Consider the following 17,131-nt stretch of genomic DNA (forward strand, 5'->3'; position numbering starts at 1 on the left):
AATAGACGGCTGCCTGTCAAGGTCTCACTGTGTCCTGCATGCAATGAAAAATATCTTCCTAAAGTATCAGATCCAAGGTTTTATTTGGAGCTCTGGGTGGCTGCTTTTAGCATTTCACTTTTGTATAATACAGAGACAAAGGCACCATTGTAGATGGAAGCTAAAATACTTTTGTTCTACTCTGGCATGTACTTAATTTCCTGTGTGTATTGGAATGTGCTTTACACATACTCTAGCTTTTAAAATTCAACACAATGAAACCAAATGATGCCATATTCCTTCAAATTTGGTTAAAAATGACATTAAAATGAACCTCATGCCATGCTGATGTAATCACATTTTACCATACTGCCAACTGCACACTAATTATTTGAATCATCATTATTTTTTTTGCATTACGCTTCACTGGCATGGGTAAATTAAAGCAAGACTTGTTTTTGCTGCATTTCCCTCTAAAAGAAACATAAAGGCTTTAAAATGGATCCTGAAAGTGCACATGGAACAAGCAGCACTTAGTAACCTAATGCTAGTCCACGTGCATAATGGTTTGCATTAGCTGCAAGCAATAAAATTATCCCAGGTCCTCACTAATGTTGGAATAATCATTTACAAAGATGGTTACCACATGCTGGAAATGTTTTCTTCTTTTTCTCTTTTTTTTTACGACCCTAATTCGCTGTTATTAATAATGAATAAAAATGCAATTTTCAGTCGGGTTGCTCCAGGGCTCTGGGAATAATTTCAATGAATATTTCAGCACATTATTTTAATCATGGCTCAACATATGCAGGGAGGGGGCTTGTTTTATAGGCTCATACCTCAACCGCCCCAAGACCCCGATCATTAAACCACACGCTGTCTGCGTTGAGGTTCCTACCCTTGATTTACAAGACTTGTTAAAAAACATTGTAAAAAAGGAGGCAAGCTGTGCCATTTATACTTGTAATTTGATGCTGTATTTGTTAATGGGAGTGCCTGTGATTTATTTATGCTGTGGCTGCTGCTGCTCCCTGCTGTTCTAATGCTATAGACTCTAGCAGAGGTAACATTACTGGACCTCTGCAGAGCATGCCACTAGTCCCCAATAAATCTGCTATCTGTGGCCTGATTTTCCTTCTCGAGATGTTTTCCCCAGATAAGGAAGTGGCTGCTGTAATCAGACCATCAGTGAGGCGTGTGTACTCTATCTAACCTGCCTGTCTTCCTGTCTCTCTCATAGTCAGCTGCACGACTTCTGGCGACTCGACTACTGGGAAGATGACCTGCGGCGGAGGCGGAGATTTGTTAGAAACCCCTTTGGATCCACCCACTTAGATGTCACATGCAAGTCCCTGCTGGAGTATGGTGAGTTTATTGCTTCTTTGATTAGTCTTTGTATTGAGGAGTATTTTTTTAAAGGCATCAGAATGAGGGAGCTGAACATTCAAGGACATCATTACCCCATATTAAATGTAGAATATCAACGAAAAAGGATTGAAAGGGCACTAAAGTTAGCCCAAGCTTGTCCATATAGTTTAGCATATTGCTTCGTGGAAGTTAAGAGTCATTTTCATTGGTGACATATTTATGAGTGCTGTGAATGGAACATGACACATACATTTTATTGCACTTGTTTTATTTCCATCACAACACATACTGAAGAACAAATTGGACCTCTCCCTTTATGATTTCTTCTCTTTGTCTGAAACTTTTTCTTTGAGTGTTGCCGCACCACCTTGTGTAAATGTTGCCTTTTGTCATGCAACACCGACCTTTAAGGGAAAGCAGCTTCGTGCTATTAAACCCCCTTGGCCCTTCTCTCCCGTCTGTAATTATATAGCAGAGCAAATGTATTAATGGAGCATGGGCGAATGTATTTATTCTGAAATGAATGTACGAAGCATCTCCTTTACTTTATAGAAAATAGAAAACATGAAATGCATAAGGATCACCAGGTTCACTGACGCCTGTTTCAGTGTTTAGCTCCTGAAGCTGACCGTTGGTCGGGTTCAGGATGTCATCTTGCTGCTTTGCTCGCTCTGCTATGACTGCTGTATGAAGCTCGTGGCAGCACTGTGGATAAACGCATGCCAGCTGCTGCTTCAGCTGCAGGTGGTCCATATATGAGACACACGTGCAATAATTGCACCATCTGCTTTAGATTTTGTACTGACTCCATTATTTTTAGCCATAAGCTAATTCGTGGGCTTTTGGTGACATGTTGATCCTGCCGATGGGAGGACTCAAGGTAACAAATGTTACAATTCAAGCACTTTTAACCCTTAGAAATATTACAGCTTATTAGGAACTTTGATTTCATCTGCAAAGAGATTGCATTGCATCAACGTTTCCTACCTGTACATACCGGCACAGCAGTAAATATGTAATAAAACATTAATAGAAAACTCACCCTATTTTTTCAGCATGATCCATCTACCTCTTGGTCTATATTTTCAGTATGCTGCAAACAATCCTCACATTGCTAATAACTAATAAGGGTATCCATAATAAACTGTGGCTTCATCTTATACCTTTCAGCCAATTCTATGATTGGTTTTGGATATCTGATGCTGTTTATTTATTTATTCTTGTTTTAAAGAGTACTTTATGTTATTAGTATTTGTTTTCAATGCCACCAGCTTGGTGCTCAGCTTGGTGACAGACCCCCAAATAAATCACAATATGGAGAACTCAAAATTATTTATATATTTTTCACCAAATACCTCAACATCAAAATTGCAACAATATTGCAGGGTTGACCATTGGCCAAAATATTTACTCAATGATATTTGTGATAAGTGGGTAAAGACACAACAGAAAACCAGGAAAAGACATTATGCCGAATTACGTTTTACAAATTATTCTCAAATTATGATATTGATATTACATCGAAATATTGCCGAGCCCTAATTAAAAAAATACACATTTCTGAGGTATGTGGATGTGATGCAACATAGAATTAGTGTATCAAGCTATGTTGTTGATAATTCTTGTTTGAAACATTACTTTAAGTTGGAGAAACAAAGGCCAACGCCCTGTCAGATGCCACTACAACTATACTGTTTTGTGGATTGTACAAAAGTAAAAAATGCAATTTCTGTGGATACTTTTGACGACATTTCTTCAAAGCTTGTATACAAGCAGGGGCGAAGATTATATACGAAAGGCAGATCTTTCTTTTTTTTTGAAAGCAATGTCTTCCATTGTTCCATCCGCTTTGTTTTCACGCTTCATCGCTCATTGGCCTTTTTACCTACGCCCTCCTCAAATTAGAATACATGTGTATTATTTATTTTTGTCACTTAGTTGACAGATGTCCTCAATGCCTCAAACACGTATCATATTAGTTCACGAGACTATACTTTTGAGCTTTCAGTGACATTAATCCCTGTAGTTGACTGAAGCCCTGCTGACATGCAGTAGTTTTAATGAGCAGAATAATGTTTCGACTTGTCAAGTGAAAGGGATCGCCTGTGGTCGGAAGGCCCTCGTGCTCTCCGTGAGAGGTGAGCTGCACTTTCCGGCTTTTTTCTGCAGGCTTTGATGTGGTTGCACAGCGGAGGTTTTGTTTTGAGTTTAAGGGAGAAGGATCTTTTGTTCTTTTTTGGCTCTTCAGTCGATTTCGTTGGCAGTTTTAATTTTAAATGTGCTATGACAGTGTGTTTTTTCATTTTCTCATGAATATTTATTTTTAATTAGCATGCTATTAAAGATAGGACCTGTCTTCAGCAGATAACCCTGGTGCAGAATCTCAGAGGTTGGATTTCCATTAGTTATAACATCCCAACTTTGTTTCCTGGGTTTGACAGAGATTCTATTGAACTTTTTAGTGGGTTGCCGGCTGCATAGGCACCAGAGTAGAACAACAAAGAGGTTGTTTGAGTTTGCCCGTGAGAGTCATTATTAAAGCTTTAAAATCTGGGACTATTGGAGAACCACTAGGTTGTCCAAATTGAATACACAGTCTCTGGTTTGACAGCAGGATATGACGATGTATGCTCACTTGCTCAGCCACCATCTTGAGTTTGAAGAGGCCAGACTTAAACTGTTGTGATCACAGTAAGCATCAGTTTTACAAGCTCACTTGGGGGAAATGAAACTTCTTCTTTTTTTTGCACAAGGAACATTTCAGTGAGTGAGTGGCATGTCGTTTTGACAGCCGAGTATTGCAAGAGTCTATTTTGGGGTTTTCTCTTTACAGAATAACATTACAAAATAAAAGATGATTTGCCATTATAGAAATTGGCTGATAGTATTTATTGTTGTGTGGATTTCCAAGACAGATTACTTGACCAATTATATTGACCACTTGCCAATTCAAAACACATTTTAATCCCCTTTTTTGTATTTAACATTCTTCCCGAGGTTATTTAATGAAATCAAGTTGACACATGAACACAACCAGTGTGAATGTGTGTATATATATATATTAAAACTTTTTGTGCAATTTCTGTGTCCTTGTGTGTGAGAGCGTGATGGGAGGTTAAACTCTGCCTTAAACTCTGCCTCGTTGTCTATTAGCAGCATTGACAGCTTAGCCAGCACATTCTGTCTCTGCCCTGTGCCTGTAATAACCTGCCCTGTTAACAGCCAGCCTCGGCTCAGTATCGGAGTGTATTGTTAGGTGATTGGAATTGGGCAAGCATGAAATGGAAGTCACGTTAATATTGATCCAAGTGTTTAACGGGGTGTTTTACCTCCTGGTGTCCTTGCGGTCTCATTTCAGGTGAGCAGCCTCTCTCAGTGGATTGCCCTGGGCAGAGATCTTTATAGCTCTTTAGAAACACCAGTCTTGTGATGTGATATTAACCTTCTCCTGCTTTACAATCAAATATATTCAACTGTGACAAATAACACCCAGACATTTACTAATCTGCAAATACGGACATTTGAATGCAGCCTTTCGGAAGAGTGAGTATTTAACCTCACGCTCTGGTCCAGATGTGGGGATTAGTATTCTGTAAATGTTTTGATGGAATGAAGATGTGGTTGTTTGTAACCTCTAACCTCTTGTAGCACACACACTGCACATCCCAGGATATTAAATATAGATCACCCTATAGCTTCTTCACCGTATAAACTCGCACTACATCAAAGTTATATTGTTTAGTTTTACAGTCTCAAAACACATTCTTTGCAAAACAGGTGGCTTGCATCACAGGAAGTATGAAGCTGTCACCCCCCCCCCCCCCACCACCCACCACCACCACCCTTAATCGTTCAGTGCAGAGTAAATAAAAGTGAAGAGACACAGGGCAGGATTGCATCGCCCTACTGGTAATGCATTCCCATGTACTGGACTGTTTCTCTCCATGTGGAATGTGGAGGCTGTGGAGAGGGTGCGTAGGAGGGCAGGATCTAAAACAGAGTCTGGGAAACAAAGGAGATATATTTAAAACATTGTATAAGCTATATGCCTGGGGGAATGACCGCACAAAACACTGATATTCATTACAAGGTAGTTTAATAAATAAGCTATTGAGCCGGGGCTCATACTAATGCATGTTTTCTAGAGATCTGACAGAATGAGACATAACACAGAATAGTTCCTGTAGAGGTCCAGACGTTAAGCTCTTTTTCAAGTCTTTGTTTAGAAAGAGGTTGATAGCTGTGTGTCTTCTGTGTCCAAAATGTTGCTAGTCATATCGATCGCCAAACATCCAGTGATTTCTACAAGAGGCCGCCCTTTGCTTGCTTCCTTTTCCAGCATCATCCAGATCATTGCAGTTTAAGAAAATCTGTATGTATTTTGTTTTTTTATTTATGGTCGTGTATAAATTCATTTGAGAGCTCTGCTTTTTTTTCTCCCTCTACAAGTTTGGTGAACCATAAGTGAAACATTATGTTGAGGATTTTTTTTGAGGAGCGGCAGTGAAGTGGTTGAGGCTGGGTGTATAATACATATAGGAGATTTAGAAAAACTATAAAAATGAAGAGGTCGGTGCCAGAGTTGCAGTACGTGAAACATGGGCACTTGGCAACATATGCCTTTTATACAACCATCTTTTAAAGGCCTTCTACTGTTATCTATTCCATACTTGATCGTAAAACTACTGAACACTGAGTGGGAGGCTGTAACTGGGATTATAAACTTTATTGAAATAGATTTTCTAAATATAATCATTTTAGTTTTATATCAAAATATAATCATTTTAGTTGTATATCCACTGTAAGTAACCTCTACACACAGAAGCAGAAACTGAACGACTCATTTGGTCATAAATGTAACCAACAGAATGTTTTTGATGTAAATGTTTTTGGATGTGTGTGAACAATTGTGCCACAACAAACCATTTGTATACACCCGAGAGGGAACTCAGGACCATGGATCCTTGGTGAACCTCAGTGATGAGTGCTCAGGGCGTCCGCCATTGGTCACAGCTGGCAGGTCTTCATCAGCCTCCATCGGGGTCATGAAAGCTCTGAAATGCACTTTACTGAGTGTAATTAGTGCACTCTGAGGCAGTTTTAACTCAGTGATTGAACAAGAGGACCCGTGAGACTAGTGGTCGGTGCCTCCTCCTGGCACTAATCCTGAAGGGCACACATGAAATGAAACTTCTGGGATTTTCTTATTTTTCAGGAGATGTGCAGAAGTCAACAGCAGTGGTTGTTGATTGGCTGCTCCCTTTGTAAGGTTAACTAGATATATACTAGTTGGCATAGCTTCATTGTACAGCGTCACAATGTAGGACACTTTTTTTCTTCTTAAAGTATACTGTATATGTAGAAAAATATCAGCCTTTCACACCATGAAATTGATTATCATGATTATATGTATATAAGTAATAGCTACCCCAGCCTGAACTTGTCCCTTGTTCTTTTTCACTTGACTTGAGTTATATCAGATACCCAAAGGGCCATTTGCTTTTGTTTTACCATTTAGTGGTCAACGGTGAACACATGAAAATGTTTGTAATCCCGCTGCACAGCAAGTCCTATAATAGTGACAAATGGCAACCCTTCTCACAGCCGCACCTTTAATACGAGAGTGTCTCCGAGTCAAAGGGCTATCAGTCATGAGAAAATCCCTTTTCGTGTCAGCACATTTTCTCCTTCATGTCATAGCTCTTCATTTCTTGTTATTTATAACCATATCACTTTGTCTGTGAAAACACAATTGCATTGTGGGTAAAGGTGGACCCCTCCCCCCACAACAGTTGATGTTGGTCATTTGCGTGTAGAAATCAGCATTGTTTATTTGGTTTACTCGACCCAGCACAGACTTGCCAATCAGAACATCGGCCCGTCTGTTGAACTTTCTCTCATTTACTCTGAGCGTAATGATGGTTTACAGAATTACAGTTTTAAGTTTCAGTCGTTCTGCTTTGATCTCTGACTGGTGGCTGGCGTGTGCCTTTAACATTACACAGAATTTGTTTCTGAAACGCACAGACTTCTTCCTTCTGTCTGATGAAAGCCCTCCAGATACGAGACAGAGCAGGAAGCAGGCTTTTCTTCTCGGTAGCTGTGTTGACAAATGTGACCTCTTCAAGACAAGGTACATGTTCCTCAGGGGAGCGAGAGGCAAATTAAGAACTGTGCTGAAGTGAAACATGTCAGACGGGTTTCAGCCAACTCCAATTTTTTAAATATGTGTTCCATTCGTACACACACGTTTTTCCTCTGTTTTTTTCCAACATTGGACTTCAGAAAGACAAATCCACATAAACGTTGCGGGCAGCCGTGTGGCAGGCACATGTCGGAGTAGGGCAGAGTTACGCTGATAAATGTGTGGCAAGACCGCTCTGTTCTGCAGGATGTGTGAACACATCTTTTTCCTTGAGCTTGCTCCACTATAGCTATATGATGACGTCCTGGTGTAAGCAGCCTCCTAATTGTGCTGTCAGTTCAGTCTGACTCCTTGTCAAGCCTCCAAAAGCGGTAAATGATATCTCTAATCGACCACGAGCTCTAGATGTATCCCCCGACTCAGCTGTTGGTCTTTCAAGATACAGATTGTGTTTCATTGTTGACCTTGTCTAAAAATAAAAGCTGAAACACCTCTGATGTTCAACCACGCGGAATGTATTCAGTGATCGAACGTGTGCCCTGACATTCTTTCATATGCTATGGCAAGTGCATTAGTGAGCATCTCATTTCAGGTTCACCCGGCACACATTATGTCTTTCATACAGATGTTCTCCATGGTGTATATCTTTATTATATATTTGACTATATGTTATGTATTTTAATAACCCATGAAGGAAGACTCTCTTGTTTGAACTTGTGGATATGCAAAAACTTCATTAGAATAAACCTGTGGAGTTCATACTGTGGTTATCAGGACTGTGGTTATGTATTCCTATTTCTTCAAATGTAATCTGAAAACGCTTATGATTAGATCAGGTTTTTTTAACTTATGTGATTTTAAATGGTTTTTTTTATGCATTATTGAAATGTACTGTATATTGTATATTGTACTGCCTTGCCTTGCATTTGAAGCAGGTTATTGCTCAGTCAGTGAGTACAACAGTTGAAGCATTTCATACTTACAAAATAGTTCAGTATTGCCAGACAGAAATGCATCAAAAGAAACGGCAATAATAACCAGCAGAATAGCTGATAGGACTTTGTCCATAAACGGACCATAGCCAGGTATTTGTGTGCATTTAAGCATAGTGACGTATACCGATCGGAGCTCAAAAGGTCAACGGGCAATATTTAGCCCTTTCTCTTCCCCACAATTGTTTTGGCAGGCACAGAAGACGACGTGGTGTTCAAATCCAAGAAAGTCTTCCACGGCCAGACTGTGACAAGCCAAAACCCCGAGACAGAGCTGATGCTGGAGGGAGACGAAGATGCGGTCAGCCTGCTGCAGGAGAAGGAGATGGACAACCTGGGTGGTAAGTCGGCACACCAGCACCTCCTTTAACCCCGAGACGACATCCACTCAGCTGTAGCATCAGGGCTTTACTTTCTTCCCTAATTGCTGGCATATTAAAGTGTACATGATTAATATCAGTGAATCAAATGATGTGTTTAGATGAGTGTCGTGGCTTTTAATTATTATAGTGCTCTTGCAACAGTTCTACTGAAGGGGGACAGTTTGACCTATATGGCTATTTCATATTCAAAATCTAATAATCAATGTATTTGAGGTTTTAGTTCACAGGTTGCTTCCTGCAGTTCACTATCGATGCAGTTCCAGAGTCAAAGACTTTGTCTCTGGGTTTGAATCTGGACAGCGTTGCGTTGCTTTGACAGCGACATAATGTGTTCTTCTCTTTTTTTGTTTTGGATCTTGTCAGCACGGTTCCTTCCTCGAGTGTTTATCTCCAGAGGCAAGTCTTCTACGGTTAAACTAACGCCGGAAAGATGATCAATCCAGAAATGTTACATTTAGGAGTCATATTTAGGATTCTTCAAGCAATCAGTAATTAAAGTGGATGTGAATCACTGCTTGTTAATCTGAACTTTACAGTGGCCTTAGTTAACCTGACCTCATATGTATCTTCAGGTGGGATAACACCGTTCAGGATCGATTTACATAAATTGAGACAGTGTTTAATGTATGTTATTATACTTATATTATACTTACTTAAATACAAACAGCATTATTAATTCATGGAAATGATGCTGCGCCGAGGCGTCTATTCTGTTGTGAGATGTCAAGGGAGAGCAGACGGCGTCAAACTAACCCTCATTCTCTCATACAGTTGACAATGATTTTAATCAATTAATTTGCCATTTTAAGTAACTACCATGACTGCCATGATATATCCAGATGTCACTTGAGTTTTGAGTGTAGATCAGGAATACTGCCCCACATACTGATCAATAAAGCCCAATCTTCACTTCATATGTCATGCAGCAGAGGCTGCCTAATGATGCAGGCTTTTTGTAGAATATCAAGTAAAAGTCATCCCTGGACGCCATTACCAATTCCAATAATAACTTCTTCTTTCCAGTGACGACTGATAGTAAACAGTAAAGAAGTGACGGTTCCCCTCTAATGGTGAGAAGTCTGGGCCAATGTTGTTGACAGCTGTTGTCACTGGATGTGGTTTTATTTTTGGTTATTGGCTACTTCACACAATGTAAATTAACATTCACTGCTCCAAGACTGTGTGTGTGTGAATATAGTACATTTATAGCTCTAAGGCTGATGCGTTATGTATTTTTTTTTAAATATTTCAGTGAAGTCTAATGTTGAGATGTTCCTATTCTCAGAGAATTTACAAATAAGTGAAGAAATTGGAAGGGATTCTCGTTCTGGTAATGGACTTGCAATAATAGTCCAATGCTATGGATGTGGTTTCTGCAAGTTAAAGGATTTAGTCTACGTATAGAGCAACTTGATGCTGTAAACTGTGTTTACAGCATCAAGGGTGTTTGCATAACATTTTTACTGTTACCAAAATGTCTTTACTAATAACTGTACTGACTGCAACTGAAGCTTGTGTTAACAGTAATGAATATGAATGCATGGCTGTAATTTGTTCATTCCAGGCCCAAATTGTTAGAAAAACTCATCGTCATGTAGCCCTGTATATATATTATAGTTCTCATGGCTTACTACATGAGGCTCAGGCTGAACCAGGGCACTGCTGAGCAGTGAAATACCCTCTAAGCATAGACAGATGACTCAGAGGAGGAGGCTGACCCCTCCTCTTTGTCCCAGGGCCAGCAGGCAGCCCAACCGAAAGAGGAAGGCAAAGAAAGCAAGGGCTAAAATATGAGCACAATGTATCATCCCCGAGAAACAATAATGACTTTGTACAACACAGAAATGCTTTGACTGAATATTTATGATACATGATGTGTGAGTTTGTTTCAAATTATGAACCAAATCTTGAATATGTTCATTGACTTTTAGGAATAAGAGCTTGGATTTTAAAATGTATCTTTTTTTTATGGTGAATCTAAGCTGAGCTCCTGCTTTTACCAACAGGGGAGCTCCCTCACACTGTACGATATGGGTTATGTTTATACCAGGCTGCGCGGTCTGTGTTTGGCCTGTATCTAATCTCAGGCATGAACAGCCTTAATGAGAGATCTGGGACTAGATCCTTGTCAACAACAGGGCTCCTCCTGCCAGCCTTTGGGTCAGTGCCTGCTGCTGCTGCTGCCAAAGGGGCGGTGCCTGCACTCAAGGGTCCAGGCCGTTGTGGTTACTGAACCTATGATTAGTTTTGCTCCCCCATAGACATTGAAAATGCTGTCAGTGCTTGCACTTGCATTAAATTAGCCTTTCCCTCTGCACATATACTGTCTCCAAAATGAGGTAACATAGAAACTTAAGATGAGCATGTGTGAGGATAGAGGGCAAATGAGCCTCACGAGGCCTTTCTCATGCAAGCAGGTCTCGATGTGGCTGTTGTGCTGCCATACTGAACTGTAGTAAAGCCCAAAGGGTGGTTTAGCAGCCACAACCATTTTGTTCAGCCTTAATTTAGCTCTCTGTATCCATGTTCGTCCCCATTCACAATACTGATCCCTTGAGTGGTGACATGTTTATAAAAAGGCTCAAACCCAACACCACTTTTTTCAATGTATAATCTCAGGGAAATAAGTGAGAGCAAAACGGGTGTTTGTTTGCGTTTGCCACATGTTTCTTGTTTGTTTCTTGTTGTTTTGAAAAAATGTATTCTAAGATCTACACATACTTTCTGAAGACAAACGGAACAGTGGCGTCAACAATAAAATGAACAACCCTGTACATTAATATTTTTTATTTAATATGTTTTTATTCTATGTATGCATGTATTATTGTATTGTGCTTCAACCTTATTGAATAGTCTGTAGAGCAGATTTTCTCAAGCCTTTACATGTAAATGTTGTTGAAAGACAGAAGCTTGGTTTGAAAACGGGGAAAAATAAACCATCGCTTCAGTGATTTAAATGAAGTGTGTGTGTGTGTGTGTGTGTGTGTGTGTGTGTGTGTGTGTGTGTGTGTGTGTGTGTGTGTGTGTGTGTGTGTGTGTGTGTGTGTGTGTGTGTGTGTGTGTGTACGACAGTATAAGTCAACATGCACTTCCACTTATAAAAGCTCTCTCTCAAACACTGCAGCCCAGTGGATGGACTGTGCGTGGTATTATACCATCTATTCAGAAGTCCTCCTAAAGTCCCACACCTTACTTCATTAAATTGGCTTTTCATTTGATAAATATTTTTGTTTCCGTTAAAAGAAAGACCCAAGCTTTATCAAACACCACTCATCCTTGTGTAAGTCGCCCTTGATTTCATTATTCTCGTGTAAACATTTTAATGCCATATAGCCTAATTATGGAAAGATCCCAGAGGGATTACCGCCTAATCCTCTTCCTCCCGTGAGCAATGGATGCTGTGGCTTAATGCTTCAGGCTGCTCTTACTCTCTTGGTAGCCCTTTAGGGTCGCAATACAATACATCAGCCCTACAAGTGTTATTTTTAGTAAGAGGCGAATGGGCTTGTAATTTAAGGCCTTGAGTGAAAATAAAGACAATCTCCTCAATTGGTCGAAATAATCATAAATCATCATTAAATGTCTTCAATGTATATTACTTGTTTTTTTTCTTTCGTAAATAGACGTCACTAAACACATTTGAAATGCAGTAAACCAAAGCAAACCCCCAAAGTGTTGCAGGTATTTAAAAGTCTTCGTATACGGATAGGATCTCCGGTAATGGACCCGAGCTACGACGAGAGGAAACCCAGAGGGCGCTTTGACTGCGCAGCCGGCAAGAGCGATGGAGGGGCGCTCTGGGAGTTGAGACCGACATCCACTTGTATTCCTGTAACACCATCGGCTATAATTGGCTGAGGAACGCAGATTAAGATTGATGAGACATTAAAGTGGCTCTTTGGAGTTTAAGGGATCGATAAATATCCTGATTTCGAGAGCTTTCGTTTGAGAGCAGACAAATCACTGTGGCTGTGCTCCACAGCGACACTGATCTGAGAACATGGAGGATGAGGCAGAGGAAGACACAGAAGGGGGGATCGGAGGAGGAGGGGAATAAAGACGTGATCACCATCAGCTGGGGGTCACATACCCATTTTACAACTCTGGACAAGTTTTTTGACTCGTGAACGAGCTTGTAGTTTGATTGTTTTCATGTCTTCGTCTTTCTGTGGGTGATTGTCGAGTAAAACGGCTGTTTAGTTTTTTTTCTTCCGGAATCCAGTTTTAAAGCAGCCCTGAATCAAATGTATAATTCTGAACTGCACTGCAAATGCGGTATGGTAATATTTCCATGCGAGGGAAATAAGGAATGGTTTTATTTTATTTTATTTTACTTTTGATCCGATCCTGTCAAGAATCCCTTTATTGGATCAGTGCATAACTGCTTTACAAACAGGTACACACACATATATATAGGCCTGGTAAATCTACTGTGTATGCGCATTCAAGGACATGTGCATTATAACAAATGGGTTCAAACGCCTTTGTTTTGTGGCGCGATGAATCAGACTATATACAAATTAAGACGTTCAAGGAGCTCTCATGATGAATTATATTTGAATAAACTACATGAATATTATTCGCTCATGTTTACAAGCGCAGTGTGTGTATTGGAAGTATGATGCAAACAGGCCGCTGATGTTATCGCATTGATCCGCGATTACCCTCAGCCTCGCGGAATTCAACTTAAATATAATCTTTTATCTGGTGCATGTTATGATTCATTGTGCGGCTGGCCCCTCTCCACTCTGCAGGCCCAGTGGTCCTGAGCAGCCCGGCCCAGCTAGTCGCCCCCGTACTGGTGGCCCGGGGGACTCTGTCCATCACCACCACTGAAATCTACTTCGAGGTGGACGAGGATGACCCTGCCTTCCAAAGGGTCGACTCAAAGGTAAGTAAGCTGTAAGCAAGTGTGCAGGCCAAGTTTAAAGCGGGCAGTCTGGCTTCCGTTCTGTTTGTTTTTCTTATTCGCACTGCAACTGGACTATTACTAAATAGGTATTATATGTTAAATACACAATTTAAACGAAAAGGCGCGGGTGCGACTGCACGCTGTGGCCTGATTTTTTATTAAATGGGGTTTTGTGCCCACAATTTCGTTGTAAATGCCTATTTACCACGTTTTTAAATTGTCTGCATTTTGTATGCATTTTGAAATCCACCACACGATGACTATTGAGGCCTACTCGTCGTTCAGCTTCAACCATCAAGCTGTGCATTTATCCACGAATATATGTATCAGCAGCTGCACATTCATTTAATATGGTGAAGATGGAAATTATCCCTTCCTATTTCCCTTTTTAAAGCTGTCAACGCATTTATTTAACACCTAAGGCTCCCCGGATTTAAAGATCCCATAATGTTATTATTGCTTGGCAGTATACGTACTGTCAAAAACACATTTGAGAAAACCATAATGGGACACAAATATAAAACAGCTCGTTTTATTAGCTATTTAAATTAGATCAAAGACAGTAAAAATCAGATCACAGATGTTTTAATCCAGTGTATTTCAAGTGCATTTTTTTCAATTAAACTGTAATGTATATATATGTATATACTATATATATATATATATGTTATCGTTTTCATTATTTTAGCATGTAGGTCTAAGCATGGTGGAGACAACAACCAAACATGTTCGAGTACTTTAAATAATAATTCAAGTAAATTGATGGAATGTTTTCAATGTAGCAAATAGTGTACGCTTATCAAAATGTAAACAATCAAAAAATGAGACAATGTCCATTGATACAGATGAATCAGACTACGACTGATGCAAGTATAAATTAATAACGTTTCTACCAGATAAAGAAAAAGTTCAGAAGTAGATTTAAACAGGTGGATCCTATGTACGTGTCACAGAACAACATTCACAATTTTCCGACCACTTGAATCACAATCTATGAATGTATTTACAGTATAACATGTACAGATGCGTGTTTGTATTTTTTTTTCAAAGTTTGTCACGGTGCTTTATTTTAAAGCATTTAAGGAAATGTAGAATGTAGGCATCCATGTGGCACGGAGAGAAGATAAACCCTCCTGGTTTAATGGTCGCCAATAATTTAAATTTGCTCCGAAATATTGGCATCACCAAAAGGTGCACGGGGGAAATGGCAAACACAACTGTCATAAAAAAAACATCTCGAATCTGGCTAAGCCAAATGATACCAGAGGACAGCCGCACATCACAAGCCTTTTCAAATAGTTTGGCAATATTTGTCTGTCCGTTTATTTAGAGCTCGTTCGGCCTCTTTACCACAATGTTCAAAGACTAACACATTTTTACCTCAGAGTTTCTCCAAGCTTTTGGGGTTGGTCAGTATTTCTCTTGCCAGTCGCCAAGTTTGTTTGGCTGCATTCTCTAGAGAAGAGTGAGGTTTTCCTTGAAACAGGTCTAAACTAGGCAGGAAATAATGCGGGCACCTTCGGCACTGCAAACATGAAATGAGCTGCAATAGTATCCCGTTCATGCGGTCGCCGAGGCAGTTCTCATCCCAGTCGGACTCCCTGGGATGCTTCTCGCACTCGTAGGAAACCAAAGTTTTCATGTGGTAGTTGTTCAGAGGTGTTCCGGGCAGTTCGAGGTGGCGGTCGCGTAACGTTTTGAGGACCGATAAGCATTTCTTCCTGCACCCGCCCAGGATGAGCCGGTTCTCGGCCTCGGCGAACTGCAAGACCCAGGCGTCGCTCTCCGCTGAGCTCTGCTTGCCGTTCAGGGAGTAGCACTCTTTGGATAAAAGATTGAAACCTTCCGCTTTAACTTCGGCCACTCGGTTAGGTCCCGGCCAGGGGATGTGAGGCAGAGGCCAGTGCGCAGCGCTTCGTGGCCAGATCCCAGTGCACTTGAACGCCGGCGTGATTTGCACCACATATCTGTCTCTAATGCGCAACTTCACCTCACTTGTGTCAGCGATCATTTTGATAACATCTCTGTAGCTGCATTTATCCACTGCCTGCGCCACCAGCGTCTGAAATCTCGAACGGATCTTGCGAGCCGAGAGGTAACCGGAGGCTGTGATGAATTCAACCCAGAGAGACATGCTTCTCTTGCGGCCGTCGCTGAGCTTGAGCACGGCGCAGCCCGGGAGAGATCCGTCATCCACAAAGTTGAATACTCCCATCTGATTCAGATAGAGTACAACCTCGAACTCGTTGGGTGAAACGACCTCCAGTCCCTCGAAACGATTATCCATCTCGGTGAGAGAGCTGATGAAGCGGGGCTCCTGCACCTCGACCTCCTTCAGGACATCCGCTACCACCTTGCACACCTCCCGGATGGATTTGGAGATGGCTGCTTTTCGAGACTGACATTTCTCGTTGTAGTATTTGTTGAGGTGATACACCAACTTTGCCTGGGCGGCTATCATATTTGGGCAGAGATCCGGGTTGTACACCGGAGTCTCGCAGTAAGCCGAGGGATCCAACGCGGCTGTTTGTACGGGAGCCAATTTAAGAGAAGAAGAAAAAAATGTAAAAAGAATAAAAAGTCTATTTATAAGACAACTATTTAAAGCTGTGCTCAGAGCACATGCGTTATAATCATATCATAACATTCACAGATGTTGTACCGTAAACTGCATTGAAGTGCACAATGCAAGTCCTCGAATCTATCAGGATGACCCGCTTAAAAGTCCATGTCTACCTTGTGGTTCAGTAGCCCGAAAAATACCTTTGGGTTTTTGTCTGATCACTGTGCCAGTTCGGAGTCCGCGTAATTGCGCAGAGTGGAGTGTTCCCTCCAGACGCAGACGCCCGGTGTTGCTGTGTTTTACAACAGGAGACACACACACACACTCTTTATTATAAGGGAGGAGTTGAAACCAAGATGTCCAATCGCTGTCTGATGCGTCACCGCTTTCCAGTTTATCGAGAACAAATTCATCCCCGGGTGCTATATACGAGTTAAAAAGTACAGGTAGTAGTATATCGAGGAGCGGAAGTACACATCAGTATACGTATTTGGAGAGAAGAAGAACAACCTTCAATTTCACTGCGTTGCGTTGCTTTCCTTGGACTCTATCTGATGCTTTTAAGTCCGCTATTGAGTCATGTATGAAACAGTAGGTGGATTTAGAACTGTATTTAAAATTAGCCGTATATATATTATTTTTTTCAGTGGATCGGATCTATTTTCTTCTCCATAAGGCGCATCAGATAAATACAGATTAGTATGGAATAATTGTTAATTGTTGTTATTTTTTTAACCAAAAATGTCATTTTAATTTATAAATTGAGTTTGTATAATTTGCGCTTCTTCT

General features: G+C 40.7%; 2 protein-coding genes across 8 annotated transcripts in view; one reads left to right on the forward strand and one right to left on the reverse strand.

Annotated features, from left to right (window-relative positions):
• nbeab (neurobeachin b) overlaps window positions 1-17,131 on the forward strand; it is a 188,102-nt gene that overhangs the window by 114,780 nt on the left and 56,191 nt on the right. For all 7 annotated transcript variants that reach the window (XM_056440918.1, XM_056440921.1, XM_056440922.1 and 4 more), the window contains 3 exons: window positions 1,220-1,344; window positions 8,679-8,825; window positions 13,622-13,758. In XM_056440918.1, the coding sequence (XP_056296893.1) occupies window positions 1,220-1,344; window positions 8,679-8,825; window positions 13,622-13,758 (409 nt within the window). The remainder of the gene's footprint in view (window positions 1-1,219; window positions 1,345-8,678; window positions 8,826-13,621; window positions 13,759-17,131) is intronic.
• Window positions 14,296-16,617, reverse strand: mab21l1 (mab-21-like 1). The gene has a single exon (XM_056440927.1). It carries the CDS (start codon window positions 16,238-16,240, stop codon window positions 15,161-15,163), a length of 1,080 nt encoding a protein of 359 aa, XP_056296902.1. The 5' UTR covers window positions 16,241-16,617; the 3' UTR covers window positions 14,296-15,160.

The sequence above is a fragment of the Pseudoliparis swirei genome, chromosome 20 (genome assembly GCF_029220125.1).
Source record: "Pseudoliparis swirei isolate HS2019 ecotype Mariana Trench chromosome 20, NWPU_hadal_v1, whole genome shotgun sequence".
NCBI lineage: Eukaryota > Metazoa > Chordata > Actinopteri > Perciformes > Liparidae > Pseudoliparis > Pseudoliparis swirei.

Excerpts from the sequence above, each read along its gene's own strand:
- mab21l1 (XM_056440927.1), bottom strand. The coding sequence starts at position 16,240 with ATGATAGCCGCCCAGGCAAAGTTGGTGTATCACCTCAACAAATACTAC.